The sequence below is a fragment of the Myxocyprinus asiaticus genome, chromosome 5, assembly GCF_019703515.2.
Source record: "Myxocyprinus asiaticus isolate MX2 ecotype Aquarium Trade chromosome 5, UBuf_Myxa_2, whole genome shotgun sequence".
Classification (NCBI taxonomy): domain Eukaryota; kingdom Metazoa; phylum Chordata; class Actinopteri; order Cypriniformes; family Catostomidae; genus Myxocyprinus; species Myxocyprinus asiaticus.
The window spans coordinates 45835306-45852672 of NC_059348.1; the positions used below are offsets into that span (position 1 = coordinate 45835306).

The following is a 17367-nucleotide window of genomic DNA, read 5'->3' on the forward strand; positions in this document are numbered from 1 at the left end:
GGAAGGGGGCTCCCCTGCTGCAAAAACAGAATTCTGTAGGAAATGCTGGGGGGCATTTTTGCACCAAATACCATATGGTTTGCTTGGATGCACAACCTTTGATGTTAACAAAAAAGATATAGGAAGCATTTTATTATTTGTACTAGTATTGTTTTTCCCTCCTGTTCTGAGTCACAACCAAACAGTTTAGAACTCAGTTTAGTCACTGAGTTTATGAGCTAGTTTTCCACTGTTTTGTTATATTTTTCTATTTTGAATGCTTCTATATGTAAATATTAAACCCCTCTCATTTCCTGTGCTCTCATTGAAACACCATTACATCATGGATGACATACAATCCATCAAAACTGTTTTTTTTTTTTTTTTTTCCCTATACTTTTTTAAAAACCGAATAAAACATCAGTGTTGTGTTTTCTAAATGTATTCTTTACTGTGTCTCCTTGTGTGGGTGTTAGTGTGTATTTTACAGTCATTAGTTTTGCCAGACCAGAATCTCTTCATGCAGCCATTTAGATCTTATTTCTGAAGCTTCCCACAGGTGATTGGTGCCACTCACTGACCAATGAGGCGGCGTCTCGCTGCCATTGCAAAGTTATTAACCCCTGTAGCAGTGACGGACTCTCCCCGGGGTCTGATTAGAGCTTTAATCTGCTGCAAAAAACTCCGTTTCTCTGCTGGATCTCTTAACAGGGTTGCGTTGTCTTCGTTTAGCGAAAGACATCTCTAATCGCCGTGTGAATCGGAAAGGAGAGAGAGAGACGCACAACATGCCTGACGACTGTGCCGTTTGTTTGCCAAACACCACCGTGATGCGTTACACAGTTACGCCGTCTGTTTACGGGCAAAACATTGAAATGTGGCAAAATCAGGACAGCCCCGTGGAGATACCTGGTAAGTCTCGACTATCTGTCTGCCTCCCGTTTAATGTGAATTTGATCGATTAATGTCATTTGATAGCAAAAAAAATGGGTTACTGAATGAGAGAGTCCAACAGGGAACTTGGAAGGCGAGCGTCAGCATATTCCCAACATCATTGTCACATCAGCCTGGAAATGACCTCAGAAAATAGCTTTAAAAAAAGGTCTGTCTTGGGACATGAACACTTGGAGAAAATGTCGAATTTTTATGATAAGACAAAGCTGAGGGTGCACTTTCGCGCGCAGGTTAAATATCTGCAGAAGGGTTTGACTGCGGATGGCCGCATTAACTAAGCTCATGTGAGCGCGAGACTACGTGTCATTCGCTTCACAAAAAGAAAAGAAAAGGAAAAAAAATGCCACGCTTCGGGTTATGTCGTTAATTAAATGTTATTCATTAACTTATTGACATAAAAGGAGCCGCCAAAGATCGACTTTTATATTCTCTCGCGATGTTCGTGTCGCGCGCAGTGTAAAACGCGCGTTGTTCGTTTTCGTAGAATCCAGATTCTAATTACATAATTGTGAACAGCCAAATGGGTTGCGCCAACACTTTATTCCCGCGCTTCTAGCAACCAAAATGCATTATTGTTCAGTGGTTAAACATGATGGCGCTATTGGCGATCACCCCCTTTAAATCAGTGTGACAAAGCCATGGCAGAACAACAGACTACTGTCTATACCTCGTTGTGGATACTAGAAAGGTGTGTGTATTATGTCATAATTTGGCTGTTGTCACAGTATGGGTGGAGAGTTTGTGCCCGGAGACATGGCGGCATCTTCACCCTTGATACTTGAGATCAAGAGTTAATGGTCATGGTCAATGTTGTTTGTGTGTGACAAGGGAGAGAGAATGCTTCTGGAATGTTTGGATAATGCCGGATGGATTATAACCCCTTTGGAGAGTCAAGGGGGTGCCCACTGGGCTCTGGATATATCCGGCAGTGGAGGTAAGATGTCTGATATTGCACACAGACCACACATGCTTGGTTGGTAGATGATATCTGCAATAAGCAAAACAATGAATGGTCTTTTACTTTGGGTACTTAATCGTAGACATGGACGTTTCTGCTAAATTTCAACTCAAAATGAATTGATTATGAATAAGATAATACCTATATAAGCAGATGTGGTTACGTCATATATTCTTGATACATGACACTGTCTTATAATAATTACACAACTGAACTGGTACATCTGGATGGTCTTATAATAATGTTAGTGCATTCATATATTAAGGACTGTGAACAAACAGCTGCTTTAGCAGGAATGGTGAATGTTTTTGCAGTGAAACATGATCTTGTGGGTGTCTCGATTCCACTGTGAGGCAGTTGTCTCTTTGCTTCCCATAGGAATAGCATTCGAGTTTGTGCTGCAACATCACTAGAATGAAACTGAAGAAATCTGATCAAGCTAGGAAGAAATCGCCTCCTGGTCAGGATAGCATCTTCTCTTGACTTGCATTTAAAAATAAATGGGGAGTCACATGTCTGTATTTCAGATGGATAACAAATAGAATAGTCAAGTAATTATGCTGAGTATGCTATGGGGTCTCTTCTGCTAAATGTTTTTCCCTTTTTTTTTTTTTTTTAAGGCCAAATATAGTTGTACCACCAATAAACCAACAGTTCTAGCAAGGGGGCCTGGGTAGCTCAGTGAGTATTGACGCTGACTACCACCCCTGGAGTCGTGAGTTCAAATCCAGGGTGTGCTGAGTGACTCCAGCCAGGTCCCCCAAGCAACCAAATTGGCCCGGTTGATAGGGAGGGTAGAGTCACATGGGGTAACCTCCTCTTGGTCTTAAGTGGTTCTCTCTCTCAATGGGGCACGTGGTAAGTTCTGCGTGGATCGCGGAGAGTAGCATGTGCCTCCACATGCTGGGATTCTCAGATGCACGGATTGATGGTCTCAGAAGTGGAGGCAACTGAGACTTGTCCTCTGCCACCTGGATTGAGGTTGAGTAACTGCGTCACCATGAGGACCTAGTAAGTAGTGGGAATTGGGCATTCCAAAATTGGGGAGAAAAGGGGACAACCCCCCCCCCCCCAAAAAACAGGTCTAGCAAGAACAGGTTGAGAGAGTAGTTTCACCTTTAAACTGAATGACTCGCAGTTCATGGCAACTGCTTCAATATTTTGGTCTGCAATCTTTTATTTTTATTTCCCATTTAGTCCTTTTCTTCCACTGTCGTACAACTTTAAAACAAAGCATGGTCTATTTTCATGACCATGCGCTACGTTTAAAACAAAGTATGGTCTATTTTCATGACCATGCGCTACGTCTTACACAGTTTTCGTAAATCCGACTCTCATTCCACTCAGAAGTGGTCAACACTGGAAGCATTCCTGCGTGGTATGTCTCGTACACAACTGCATATCCGCTGTTATTATTCCTCCTCCTTTTGAAATGTAAATTCAAGCCAGCGGGTCCATAACCAAGGTAGTTTCGGGTAGGGAGCAGGGTTTTAGGAGGGAAACAGCCGAAAATACACCTCTTCATCTCTGCATTAAATACTTTGTTGGCAGGTTTGTTTACATGACAGGCTCTTGAAGGGGTGGTGTTAAAACTGACTAAAAACTTGGCAGCTGAAGTATGTAACTTCAAATATACCAAAATACTTTTTCCTATCCAAGCTTAATATGCAAAGACAACTATAAGTAAGCCATTAATAGGTACATTTTCTCAAAAACTCTAAGCACTGTGTCTCTGTGGCACTATGAAAATGTCTCTTTGTTTTGAGTGACCCACTTAGACCCACCCCAACAATGTTACTCAATTAATGGCTTGAGCTGGGGCGGACTATCTCTTTGTTTGACCAGCGGGATGTATTCGGAAAGCTGTTTTGGAAACATTTTATTTTTGCAGTTCCGTTTGGTGGCCCTAGTGTCACAGAAATTACATACTGTGATTGCATATGTCCACAGAGAGAAGTATGTTATATCACTGGAAGAGAACGTTATGACATTTTGATGGATTATGAGGTCAAAAAAATTTATGAAATGGCAAATATGAATGGATGAATCATTCACAATAAGACTAGTAGCATGCATTTACAAAATATATCTGTTAAATTTTGACTTTAGTTGTATTTAATGCAAAAATATCTTTGAAAGCAATCCTTCAAAATTATTTTATTAACTATTTACTAGTGATTTTTGAGAGTTGAAGGATTAATATGCAAATATTACAGAGATGGCCCATGCTTTCTTAACCCTAAAAAGGTTTTTCGTGTCCTGGGGGATACAGACATTTAAGAGGCTGGGGAGAAGAGCAATGAGTGAGTCGGTCAGATTTTTTTTTTTGTGAAAAATATTGAAAAGGGGGTCACTGCAAATACTGAGGACATGCAGCTCTGTATATAAGGTCTGGCATCAACTCACAATCTTTATCTAAATGGTAAAAAGGCAGCTGACCTGAGAAAAATGCTCCTGGTTTTTTTTTCTTTTTTTTCTGTGTTTTCTACAAGCTATAAAATTTAAAATTTATATTTTAGGGGGGAAAAAAAACAAACAAACATGGAAATGCATTGTGTCTAAATGTGTTGGAAAATAGCAATTAATTAGAGGTAATTTAGAGGTACCCATTATATGCTTGCCCTTTTTAGGATTACATTTGCAAAAATTGGCAAATTTGGAAAACGGTGTGAAAAAACGAATTGTGAAATGTTTTAGCTATTTCTGTGCGGAAGCTGGGAAAATCTTAATACTATAGAATATAATTTTATTATTATTATTATTGTGGAGTTTTTGAAGAGAGGCGCGCTGGATGGGCGTAGTTTTCACATCCTTCCCCCTCTCTCACCGCGCGTTACTAGCGCATGCGTTGTAAGCCAATGTGGGAATGGCTGATCTGGGATCGGGGGGGGGTTGGGCCGCCGAACACGAGCGGAGTGTTAAAGAGTGTTTTTAATGTCCGCCATGTTGGCCATGGCGCACTGAGCCTGGAATCAGGGACCGGAGCGCGCTGGAAGCATATACCGAGAGAGAGCGACCGCCACCCGGCCTCGCGACTCCGCTCGCCCCGCTACCACCACCGACCGACCCGTGCACTGCTGGAAAACGAACAGGCATCATCCATGAGAACTTTAATCGGACCGGTAGGGAACATTAGGGGATCGGCTAGATTTATGTTGCATCTCGAATTATAAAGAATAAAATGAGTAAACTGTCGTTTCGGGCGCGGGCGCTGGACTCTTCCAAGCCTCTACCCGTCTTCCGCTGCGAGGACCTGCCCGACCTGCACGAATATGCCTCTATTAACCGGGCAGTGCCACAGATGCCCACGGGGATGGAGAAAGAGGAGGAATCGGTATGTTTTATTAATCAGAACCATGTATATTGATAATTATTTTGGTTTTGTTGTGAGAGGCGCGTCCCTTGGTTCTCTGCGCCAGTGAACACAAAATGGCCGCCATTTCTTGAAAGGAAAAGCGTCAAATGTGCCGTTACAGCCCGGGACAGTCGAGGTTTAGTGTCTTGTGCCCAAACTTTAGAGTGTTTACTTTGCAAATGTAATCTCAGGTTGGTTCTTATGCAGTAGTTTTGTCAATAGATGGTTTATTGAATACAAAGGGGTCACGTGACCACGGGCAAAAACGCCATTTTGTTGATATTGTGGCTCGGCGCAGGTGCAGTACCACACACTGACTAAAAGAGGGCGCCAGTCTATGAGCTCACACACACCAACCAGTCACTAATTAACACCCAGCAAAACCATCAAGGGCCTCCAACACACCATTCTAGTGCAGCGTTCTCTAATGCCTGAGCAATACAGTGTCCATGCAAATAATTTTTCTTGCATGAACATCAGCTCTAGGTCGGAGTAGTTGTCATGTCCAATAACCAATTAGCCGATTTCTTTTTAGCTGCTTACATCGTTAATAAAGATGTATACAGTGTGAATTCAATTGCCAGAGGTCTGTTTAATGTATGCAGTGGCCTGTTTGACTGGAGCAGCGGTGCACATGCGGCCTTGTTTTTTTTTTTTTAGCTGCACCGGCAAATGAAGCTCTCATCTACTCTACTCCATCTGTACATCAACCCCATCCTCAGCATCATGAGGAAACATGCATTATTCAGATCTTGCATTAAACTCATTTCTCTAGGCAAGCTCCTAATGTTGAAGCATTTAGATCAGACCTATTAAACTTTAATAGTGGTTGACCAATATGAGTTTTTCAATGGCTGATTCTGACATCTAGAGGACAGGGTGGCTGCCGGCTGATAAAATAATGGAGTTTATAATAGCAAATGTGACTAAATTGCTTAAATCTACACCTATTGACACATTTATTGATACTCCAAAAAAAAAAAAAAAAAAAAGTGAAAAATGCAAACAAAATGTTATTTGTTGATGATATTTTGCAACTGACAATGTTATTAACCAGTGCTGATCATTTCAAAATGACCAAATATTAGCTTGACACTAGTCCATATGCTTTGTGTGTGTGTCATTATGTGGAGAGAGCCAGCACTCCCTGGTGTGTGTGTGTGTGTAATGTACAAAAAAGGGTTCAGTGAGATGTCAGTTGTCTGTGGTCTCTGTTGTTGTTATTGAGAACTTTTGTGGTTGTTTGTGCTGGCACGCTAATGTTTTTTTTTTTTTTTTTTTTGCATCTAACAGAGATCCAGCTCTGCTGTGTCAGGGTTTTGCTTACATGGTAGGAATGTTTGCTGGCTACATGTAGATTTGAAAGATGAAACTGTAGACTAAAATGTTGATTATTGTCAAAATGGTAGTCATGTTATTGTTGCAGTTATATTTTGAGGTAAATTTAAAGGGATAGTTCACCCTAAAATCAAAATGTTCAATTACTCACCCTCACGCCATCCCAGATGTGTATTTGACTTTCATCTGCAGAACGCAAATGAAGATAAAAAAAAAATCTCAGCTCTGTAGGTCCATTCAATGCAATCCATAAGACTCCAGCGGTTAAATCAATGTCTTGAAGCGATATAATGGGTGTAGGTGAGAAACGGAGCAAAATGTAAGTCGTTTATTCTAAATCTCCACTTTCACTTTTACATCTGAAAGTCACATGTGGTGGCTGTTTAGTTTCACTTTCACATCTGAAAGTTAAAATGGAGATTTAGAGTAAAAAAGGACTTAAATATTGTTCTGTTTCTCATCCACACCTATTATATTGCTTCTGAAGATATGGATTTAAATAATGGAGTCATATGGATTACTTTTGTTTTCTTTCTGATTTTTGGAGCTACAAAGGTCTGATCACCATTCACTTGCATTGTATGGACCTACAGAGCTGAGATATTTTTCAAAAAAATCTTCATTTGTGTTCTGCTGAAGAAAGTCATACATCTGGGATGGCATAAGGGTGAGTAATTAAGAATTGATTTGGGGTGAACTATCTAGGGCCTTATGAAATCCGTTTGAATGTTTTCCAGTTTCCTTTTTTATTTTCCCCCAAATTCTGTGTTTTACGTTTTATTTTCTTTGATTTCTGTTTAATTACATTTTATCATTAAAAAAATGGTCTAATCAAATTAATTCCGAATTTAAATCAAATGAGAACAGAATTACTTTTCAACTTACCATTGCATTATTTTTATCAAATTAAGAGCTTCCATACTTATCAAAGCACAATCCAAAACCCTTGTTTCTCAATCCTTTTCTGGAGTACTCTAAGGCCTTGTCCACACTAATACATTTTCGTTTGAAAATGCATCTTTTTCTCTCCGTTTGGCCTTCCGTCCACACTGGGACGGCGTTTTTGTCTGCAAAAAGCTTTTTGAAAACGCACTCCAAAGTGGATAAATCTGAAAACGACGTTTTCACGTTATAGTGTGGACTGTGAAAACGGAGGCTTCCGAAAATGACGCATTTTTAGTCATGCGATACAGTCATGTATAATAAGTTAATACGTTTTATATGTAATACGTTTTGTGAGATCGTCCTTACTGTGGGGGTAAGCCGCATCATCAGAAGGATAGTGCTCTTTGAAGCGGTCCAATATTTCGCCGTATTTGTTTTTTTCACTCGCTTTTGCAACTTCATAGTCTAGCGTTACCCGCAGCAACAACTCCACCTCGTCCTTCCATTTAAAAAAAAAACTTTTTTTTCCTCGACATTGCCACGACGTTTCAAAGAGGCGGAAAGTACATAAACGCCTGACGGAAATGACGCATGTCGAAGCGTCTTACGTTTTACTCAAGCGTTTTCAGACGTTTCAGTGTGGACGAGCAACTTTTGGAAAACGATTAAATGCTAGTGTGGACGGAGAGCGTTTTGAAACGAAAACGCCGTTTTCAAATGTATCCGGATTAATGTAGACGTAGCCTAACACTTCACATTTTGGATGTCTCCTTTAATATCTGATTCTAATGCTTGCCTAATTAGTAGAGGACTCTGATCTGAAATGGGTGTCAAATAATGGAAATATCCACAATGTCAAGTGTTCGTGGCACTTCAGGAAAGGATTGAGAAACACTTCTGAAGAGTATCACGGTATTAATGAAAGCAGTGATGAAACTCCTGCTTGAGATATTGCTTAAATATAATGTCATTTATTATTGATATTATCGTTATTACTACTACATTGAATGTTACATTTTACTACGCAGAAGTATTATAATTCTGTCACATGTTTTCAATTTCAGTCACCTAGTTAAATGGGACTTTTATTTTGCTGCTTTACTGCAAAAACTGATGTTTTCAAAGACTTCACTTCTCACCTCCGGAAAAGCCGTTTGCTGTATGGGCTAATATACTTATTAAATGGCTAAAGGCAATGATTTAATTATATAAATGTAAAGTATGCATGTGTTGCACGTCAGAGTTAGTGATCTCTATCATTTATACACACAGGGCGCACATGATATTAATGATACGGTTAGTGAAAAAGCAGCTGCTTCTCACATTCATTTACTGTTGAAGCAAACGTATATTTAATTGGATCTCAGCCATTTATGGTTTAAGCATCACACTAGGACATATTACGATTTTAATTTGATTAATTGTGCATTTATACATGCATTTTATCCCTAGTATGACAAATTTAGTGACATTCCGCGATTTATAGTTAATTCCTTTTGTGAGTGGATTCTGCGCTTTCCTTCCGTGTTTTCAGCAATGCTGAAAATGACAATACACAAAAATGAAGCAGTCAAGCCTTTTTACTCCATCTACACATGTAGTCACTTTGTGCTTCTCAGCATTTCTTTCACATGCTGAGTTGCGTGCGGTTTGCATTTTTAGCGCAATCACAGGGTTTTTCCTGGCACAAAATGAGACTGCGATGGTACCATCCTGATCATGTGCACACACACACTTGTACCATGCCTTCCCCTGGCCATTCACTTTAATTGTGAATGTTAAGAATGTGAAATGTCAGAATAATAGAAGAGATAATGAGAGCTTATGGGAGCAAAGCATAAACAGCCTGTACAAGTTAGTCTCGCCACGGCATTCGATCAGCCTTTCGCAGCAACAGGACAGTTATTCCATCAACGTGAATGTGCACTACCCCGGTGGCTTTCACATTCGCTGTTGCGCACTGTCTCCATGTTTACAATCACATCTCCCATTGACCGTTTGGATGCGCTCTACAATATGGAACAGCCCTTCTGTGGGCTGTCTGGCCAACACAGCATACCGTTGCAGCCCTATTATATTCAGTATATATTATATATGATGACACCCCCATCTCGGTTTACTTAATTTAATTTTTTTTAGTTTTCAGTTGCATTACTCTTACATATTGTCAAAACTCTGGCGAGTAAAAACAAAAATTTGCCAGGCAATGGAGATTAATTCTCCAATGTGTCAGAATCAGAATGAGCTTTATTGGCAAGTGTTCTCACGTACACAAATAAAAAAAATTTGGTGATGGGAGAAACAAGTGCACACAGAACATTACAGTGTGAGACAGAATATAAAACAAGGTAAGAGTATAAATAGATGTACATATGCCATTCTATTATATGTATATGATGCAAGTGGTAATTGTGTAAGGTAGGGGTATGTACAGTTATTGAATTAAATGTGAATTTACATATACATGAGATATATATTTACATTATTGCACTATGGGAGAGTCCTGAGGCAGTTTAATTGTTCATGAGGAAAATAGCTTGAGGGTGAAAACTGTTCTTGTGCCTCGATGTCCTGGTGCTCTGTAGCGCCGGCCAGAGGGCAACAGTTCAAAGATGAGTGGGTTGGGTTTGTAGGGTCCAGAGTGATTCCACCTGCATGTTTCCTCACTCTGGAGATGTACAGGTCTTGGAAGGTGGGGGCACCAATAATCTTCTCAGCAGTCCTGACTGTCCATTGTAGTTTCCTTCTGTCTGATTTGGTGGCTGAACCAAACCAGACAGTTATAGATGTGGGGGGATTTCTCCTGAAGTCCACTGAGCATGTTCAGTTCAAATTTCTTGTGACCGCACCAGACAGCCAGCTGATCAATTTCCCATCTGTATGCAGTCTCGTCACCGTCCCGGATGAGGCCGATGACTGTGGTGTCGTCTGCAAACTTTAGGAGCTTGACAGTGGGGTCTTTTGCAGTGCAGTCTTTCGTGAACAAAAAGAAGAGCAGTGGAGAGAGAACGCATCCCTGATGCGTCATTTAAGTCTCCTGTCTGGGAACCTTTTCTTTATGCAGACAATTACAACAGCAATGGTCAAAAAAACATTTACAAAATGGGCACCGTTTGCAGACATCGTTCAATGCGAGTGCTGTATACTAGTCAGGGCTCGACAATAAGGATGGCCCGGGACCAGTGTGAGCGATTCGGGCCAGTTGCTAGAACTGCCACTTGTCCGATTGAGCCATTGCTGAATTTGTAACATTAGTGCAAGAAAACAACAAGTGAGAGCACAACAATTACACTGAGCGAACCAAGTATCCTAACTGAGGAGCGAGTGCGATTTCTATTTAGCTCGCAAAGATGCGCGAGCACATAATATACTGGACGCGCCAAGGCACAGTCGCATGCAGACACCGAACGCACTCTCCTAGCACTGTCCTCGCTCTTTTCCAAATGTCTTAGCAGCAGCTATTACTTCATGAATTTCGTAGCGGGATTGCACGTCTTGCGCAACATTAAGTGTCCCCGCGTTCACAGTGTGAATTCCCACATTTTTCATTGGTGAAAAGCAGTAATCCACACATTGGAACACAAAAAATCAACAGTTTCATTCTATAGGACTGAAAATCCATGTCTCTCCGTTCATATGTCTCATTATCATCTCTCTCCATGCAGCGTAGACTGTAACATGCATGTGCTCTCGTAAAGGGACAGAGCACTAGTTGTATTCCCACTGTAAAAAAAACAAACACATTTTCTCATTAATTTGCCTTTAGAGATGAAGCGCCAAATGAAACGTAATAAACTTTGTTAAACTCCAGTTATACACATGTCTGTAAATCACAAGCTGCTCAATATCCAAAATGTAAGTATACATTTAATTAATGTTTCAAAACGTAAACATTAATTCGAGACGATAATGGTGTTTGATATGAAAAGAAGCAAAATCTCTATGGCTATTATCAGAGCTGTTTAGCTGCAGGGTGAAGATGAATATTCAAAACAGTCTGCTTCATATCATCCTCATGAAACACCTGTTATATTTCTAATTTCTGGACCATACAGGTATTTTTGTGCTTTGTGCATCATTCTGTGTTGGTCTGTAGGTTGTCTGATTTCATGTTATATACACATTCTTAATTCACAAATTAGGCCTAATATCTCCCTAATGTATATTACACGTCACAACCGATTTGGTAGCAAGTCTCTTCTTAGGGATTCATATGTTTATTTCATTCAGCCAATAATCACATCTTTAACTCGGTGATTAAATCTTTGATCCTGTGTGTGAATACGCTACACATGGCCAAAAGTTTCATGACAGCATGACTAAATGGGTGACCGAAAACCCATCATCTGCACAACAGAACTCTTCACTTCAAAACTCATGTGTAAATGGCAGGATGGCTGAGGTTATTATGATGTATTTATTAATTTATATCTGTAAAGCGCTTATATGGGATTACATAAGGCATAAATCATATCTTGCAAATTATAAATGTGATTCAGTTTGGTGGGACTTTGTCTTAAAAACATAATATATGTAAAAAAAATAATTATCTTTGGACACATTTTTAAAGCCATGATGGTAAAAACAGCAATTTGTCATTTTTATGTTGGGGCCAGTGAAAATTTTGCCAGGGCCAGTAAAAATCTGAAGCACTGGCCCGACCAGTCCAGTAGAAAAAAATCTTTAGCGTTGAGCCCTGCTGGTAATACATCTATATTTGATTAGCTGTTTACACTGACATCACCTAAGGATATATAACGCAGTGTTTGGTTTGGGATGGCATACTGTGTCATACCATTCACAGCTAAATGCCAAGGATTTGTTCTACTGGCCCAGTATGGTTTTTACTTGCTTTGCCAAAATTTTCACTGGCCCCAACACAAAAATACAAAATAGCTGTTTTTACCATCATGCGTGGCTTTAAAAAAAAATGTCCGAAGCTAAATTTTTTTTGATTTATACATTTAGTTTTTAAGACTATTTCCCCCCAAATTGTATCACATTTATAATTTGTAAGATAGCTGTACATTACAGGTTTATGCCTTATGTAACCCCATAAAAGCGCTTTACAGATATGAATTCATAAATGCATGATATAACCTCAGTCACCCTGCTATTTGCATGTTTTTCAGCGAAGAGTTCAGTGGAGCAGAGAATGGGTTTTCGGTCACCCGTTTAATCATGTTGTCAACTTTTGGGCTGTGTGTAGTGTTTTCACAACCAGGATCAAAGATTTAGTCAATTAAAGATTTGATTATTGGCTAAATGTAATTCAGTTTGTGGATTCCTGGGTTTGGAGACTTGCTACTAAATCAGTTGTGATGTGTAATTTTATATTAGGTAAACATTAGGCCTGATTTATGAATTAATAATGTGGATATAAACGTAAAATTAGACAACCCAAACAAGACCAACACTGAATGAGAAACAAAGCACAGAAAGAAAATGCCTGTACAGTACATAAATTAGACAGGTAACAGATGTGTTATGAGGATGATATGAAGTAGTAGACTGTTTCAGATGTCTTCAAGCTGAACAGCTTTGATAATAGCCATTGTGATTTTGCTTTTCATATCAGATGCCATTAGAATGTCTAATTAATGTTTAGGCCTACATTTTGAAATATGACCTAGTTAAATGTACAGTTGAAGTCAGAGGTTTACACACACCTTAGCCAAATACATTTAAACTCATTTTTTCACAATTCCTGACATTTAATCATAGAAAACATTCCTTGTCTTAGGTCAGTTAGGATCACCTATTTTAAGAATGTGAAATAATAGTAGAAATAATTTTTTATTTCAGCACATTCCCAGTGGGCCAGAAGTTTAGTGTTAAGTGTTAGTATTTGGTAGCATTGCCTTTTAAATTGTTTAACTTGGGATAAAATTTTGGGTAGCCTTCCACAAGCTTCTCTCAGTAAGTTGCTGAAATTTTGGCCCATTCTTCCAGACAGAACTGGTGTAACGGAGTCAGGTTTGTTTAAACACTGACCCTTAACAATTTAATAATTTTAAACCATGACTTGCACTATACATAATATTGGCATTATATTCATGATGTTTGCCAGAGGGGAACTGGCCCCCACAGTGAGCCTTGTTTCTCCCAAGGTTATTTTTCTCTATTAACCATCTTATGGAGTTTTGTGTTCCTTGCCACAGTCATCTTCGGCTTGCTCACTGGAGTTCTAAATACAATTATTATTAAATTACTTCTTTTTAAACACAATTCACAATCTTATTTTATCAAACTACACAATGATGACTAAGACATTATAGATATTACATTTTCATTTTCTGTTAATGCATGATTTTCTGTAAAGCTGCTTTGAAAAGGTGTGTGTGATGTGAAAGGCGCTATACAAATAAAAATGACATGACTTGTAGGCCAACTTGCTCGCAAATGCCTTTTCAGTTCTGCCCACAAATTTTCTATCGGATTGAGGTCAGGGCTTTGTGATGGCCACTCCAATACCTTGATTTTGTCCTTAAGCCATTTTGCCACAACTTTGGAGGTATGCTTGGGGTCATTGTCCATTTGAAAGACCCATTTGCCACTGAGATTTAAGTTCCTGGCTGATGTCTTGAGATGTTGCTTCAATATATCCACATAATTTTCCTTCCTCATGATGCCATCTATTTTGTGAAGTGCACCAGTCCCTCCTGCAGCAAAGCACCCCCACAACATGATGCTGCCACCCCCATGCTTCACGGTTGGGATGGTGTTCTTCAGCTTGCAAGCCTCACCCTTTTTCTTCCGAACATAACAATAGTCATTATGGCCAAACAGTTAATTTTTTGTTTATTCAGACCAGAGGACATTTCTCCAAATGTAAGATCTTTGTCCCCATGTGCACTTGCAAACTGTAGTCTGGCTTTATGGTGGTTTTGGAGTAGTGGCTTCCTTGCTGAGCAACCTTTCGGGTTATGTCAATATAGGACTCGTTTTACTGTGGATATAGATACTTGTCTACCTGTGTCCCCCACTATCTTCACAAGGTCCTTTGCTGTTGTTCTGGGATTGATTTGCACTTTTTGCACCAAACTACATTCATCTCTAGGAGACAATGCGTCTCCTTCCCGAGTGGTATGATTGCTGTATGGTCCCATGGTGTTTATACTTGCGTTCTATTGTTTGTACATATGAACGTGGTACCTTCAGGCGTTTGGAAATTGCTCAAGGATGAACCAGACATGTGGAGGTCCACAATTTTTTATCATGAGGTCTTGGCTGATTTTTATTTTTATTTTCCCATGATGTCAAGCTTGGTTTGAAGGTAGGCCTTAAAATACATTCACGGGTATACCTCCAATTGACTCCAGTTAGCCTATCAGAAGCTAATTGCCTAAAAGCTTGACATCATTTTCTGGGATTTTCCAAGTTGCTTTACAACTTAGTGTATGTGAACTTCTGACCCACTGGAATTGTGATAGTCAATTAAAAGTGAAACAATCTGTAACAGTTTTTGGAAAAATTGCTTGTCATGCACAAAGTAGTTAAAATTAGTTTTAATGACTTCAGCCTAAGTGTATGTGAACTTCTGTCTTCAACTGTATACTTATTGGATAATGAGCAGCTCAGATCTCCAGCCAAATGTATGAATTTAACAATTTTTTTTTTCATCCAGTGCTTCATATCTAAAGGCACAAAAATTAGAGAATAGCTTTTTTTTTTTAATTTATTGTTTTACTGTGGAAACAATACTAGTGCTCTGTCCTTTTACGAGTGCGCATGCACACTAAACAGTGTCTACGCTACACTGAGAGATGAATGGAGAGACATGGATTTACAGTCCTGTATAAAGAAACTATTGATTTCTTTTGTTCTTATGTGAGGATGAATAATTATCACCAACATGTACACTTATTTTTTTACAATTTTCAATACTTTAGTAATAGATGCTGCAAAAACACTTGGAACAGAGCGAGGACATTTCTAGTAGTGTATGCCCGGTGTGTGTGCATGCTCTTGTGTGCCCACACGACTGTGCCTCCGTGTCAAATGTATAATATGTGTGCTTTGAAGGGTTAGGTCCATGTAATTTTTGTGTTCGCTAACATTATAAGTGCAGCACTGGCCCAATCGGGCAAGTAACCGTTTTAGCAACTGGCCAAATCTCTCTCACAGTGACCCTGGGCCTTTGGGTTGTCCTCATTGTCAAGCCTTGTCATTCATGCTATTTTTTTTTTTTTACAGCATCCTATCAACAGTATGCAAATTTTCAGTATGCGTTAAAGAGCCCATATTATGCTCATTTACAGGTTCATCATTTTATTTTGGGGGTCAACTAGACTAGGTTTACATGCTTATGTTCAAAAAACACATTATTTTTCTCATACTGTACATTGCTGCAGCACCTCTTTTCACCCTCTGTCTGAAATGCTCTGTAGCTCCTGTCTCTTTAAAACTCCCCTTTCTGAAAAGCCCAGTCTGCTCTGATTGGTCAGCTGGCCCAGTCTGTTGTGATTGGTCAACCAGCACGTGTCGGAAGAGTAACGCCCCTTACCATAAGAGTTTCAGGAGGCTTTGTGCTATTCTCCGTGGCATCCATGCACAACTCCCCACGTGCCCCTTTGAGAGCGAGGACCACGAGGAGGTTACCCCATGTGAGACTACCCTGCCTAGCAACCGCGCCAATTTGGTTGCTTAGGTGACCTGGCTGGAGTCACTCGGCATGCCCTGGATTTGAACTCGCGGCTCCGGGTGGTGGTAGTCGGCGTCAGTACTCGCTGAGCTACCTAGGCTCCTAATAGGGCCTCTTTAAATAAACATAGGCATGCTGCATTTGCCAAAATCTGCAGTATACAATAGAGCACACCGCGTACTGTACTGTATCCCACAGTGCAATATGGTCACCAAATCTAAGAGAAAATGCGCTGAAAAGTTGCTCATATTTTACAACGTTCATTAGCCTATGATTTAATATGGCAGCTGTTCGATAAAGAACGTTAACCAATAACAGTTACGATGTTAAAAAAAAATGCTAGTATGGAAAAAAACAGGCCTGTGAGATGTACAATAAACCTAATGTTTTGTTCTAAACATGACATGCACATAGAATAAAAGACAGTTTAAACAGTTAAGCAGTCGGCACATCGTTGAAAATAGCCTTCTTGATCAGCAGGGTTTTCATCATTCATTTTCTAAGCTGCTTTTTCTAAGCAGAAATCCGCTTCCCGCACCACCATTGAAGTGATTTCCATAGCTACTTTGCTCATCTTGCGAGAGGACATTTTCTTGCGTGTGCCGTGAGTGAGAGCGGGAAGAAGCATGCACATTCAACTTTGTATACATCTGCTCCAGATATCCTCTTATTAATAATTGTATTACACTGCCAGACCAAAAAAAAAAAAAAAAAGTTATAAAAAAGTAAACTAATATTTTGTTGGACTGCCTTTTTAGCTTTGATTATGGTACGCATTTGTTGTGGTGTTGTTTCAACAACTTTATGCAATGTCACAACATTTATTTCCATCCAGAGCTGCATATATTTTTAACCGAGTTCTTGTATCGATGACGGGAGAGTCGAACCACTCCGTAAAGTCTTCTCCAGCACATCCCAAAGACTTTCAATGGGGTTAAGGTCAGGACACTGTGGAGGCCAATTCATGTGTGAAAATGATTCCTCATGCTCCCCTGAACCACTTTCACAATTTGAGCCCGATGAATCTTGGCATTGTCGTCCTGGAATATGCCCGTGACATCAGGGAAGAAAACATCCATTGATGGGATAACCTGTCATTCAGTACATTCAGGTAGTCAGCTGACTTCATTTTATTGCCACATAATGTTGCTGAGCCTAGACCTGACCAATTGAAGCAATCCCAGATCATAACTGCCTCCAGAGGCTTGTACGCTGAGCACTATGCATGAAGGGTGCATCGCTTCATGCGCTTCC

General features: G+C 39.8%; 1 protein-coding gene across 6 annotated transcripts in view; it reads left to right on the forward strand.

Annotated features, from left to right (window-relative positions):
- The first annotated feature begins 602 nt into the window (after nucleotides 1-602).
- Nucleotides 603-17367, forward strand: part of LOC127441049 (enhancer of polycomb homolog 1-like) — a 39329-nt gene continuing 22564 nt past the window's right edge. For 2 of the 6 annotated variants that reach the window (XM_051698200.1, XM_051698203.1), the window contains exon 1: nucleotides 603-891. Coding sequence is in view for 2 of the 6 variants with exons in the window: in XM_051698198.1 (XP_051554158.1) it covers nucleotides 5073-5225 (153 nt within the window). In the remaining 4 variants the exon portion in view is untranslated. Of the gene's footprint in view, nucleotides 892-1761; nucleotides 1868-4763; nucleotides 5226-17367 lie in introns of those variants that run through there. The other 4 variants (XM_051698201.1, XM_051698198.1, XM_051698199.1 and 1 more) reach the window with 4 other exon arrangements.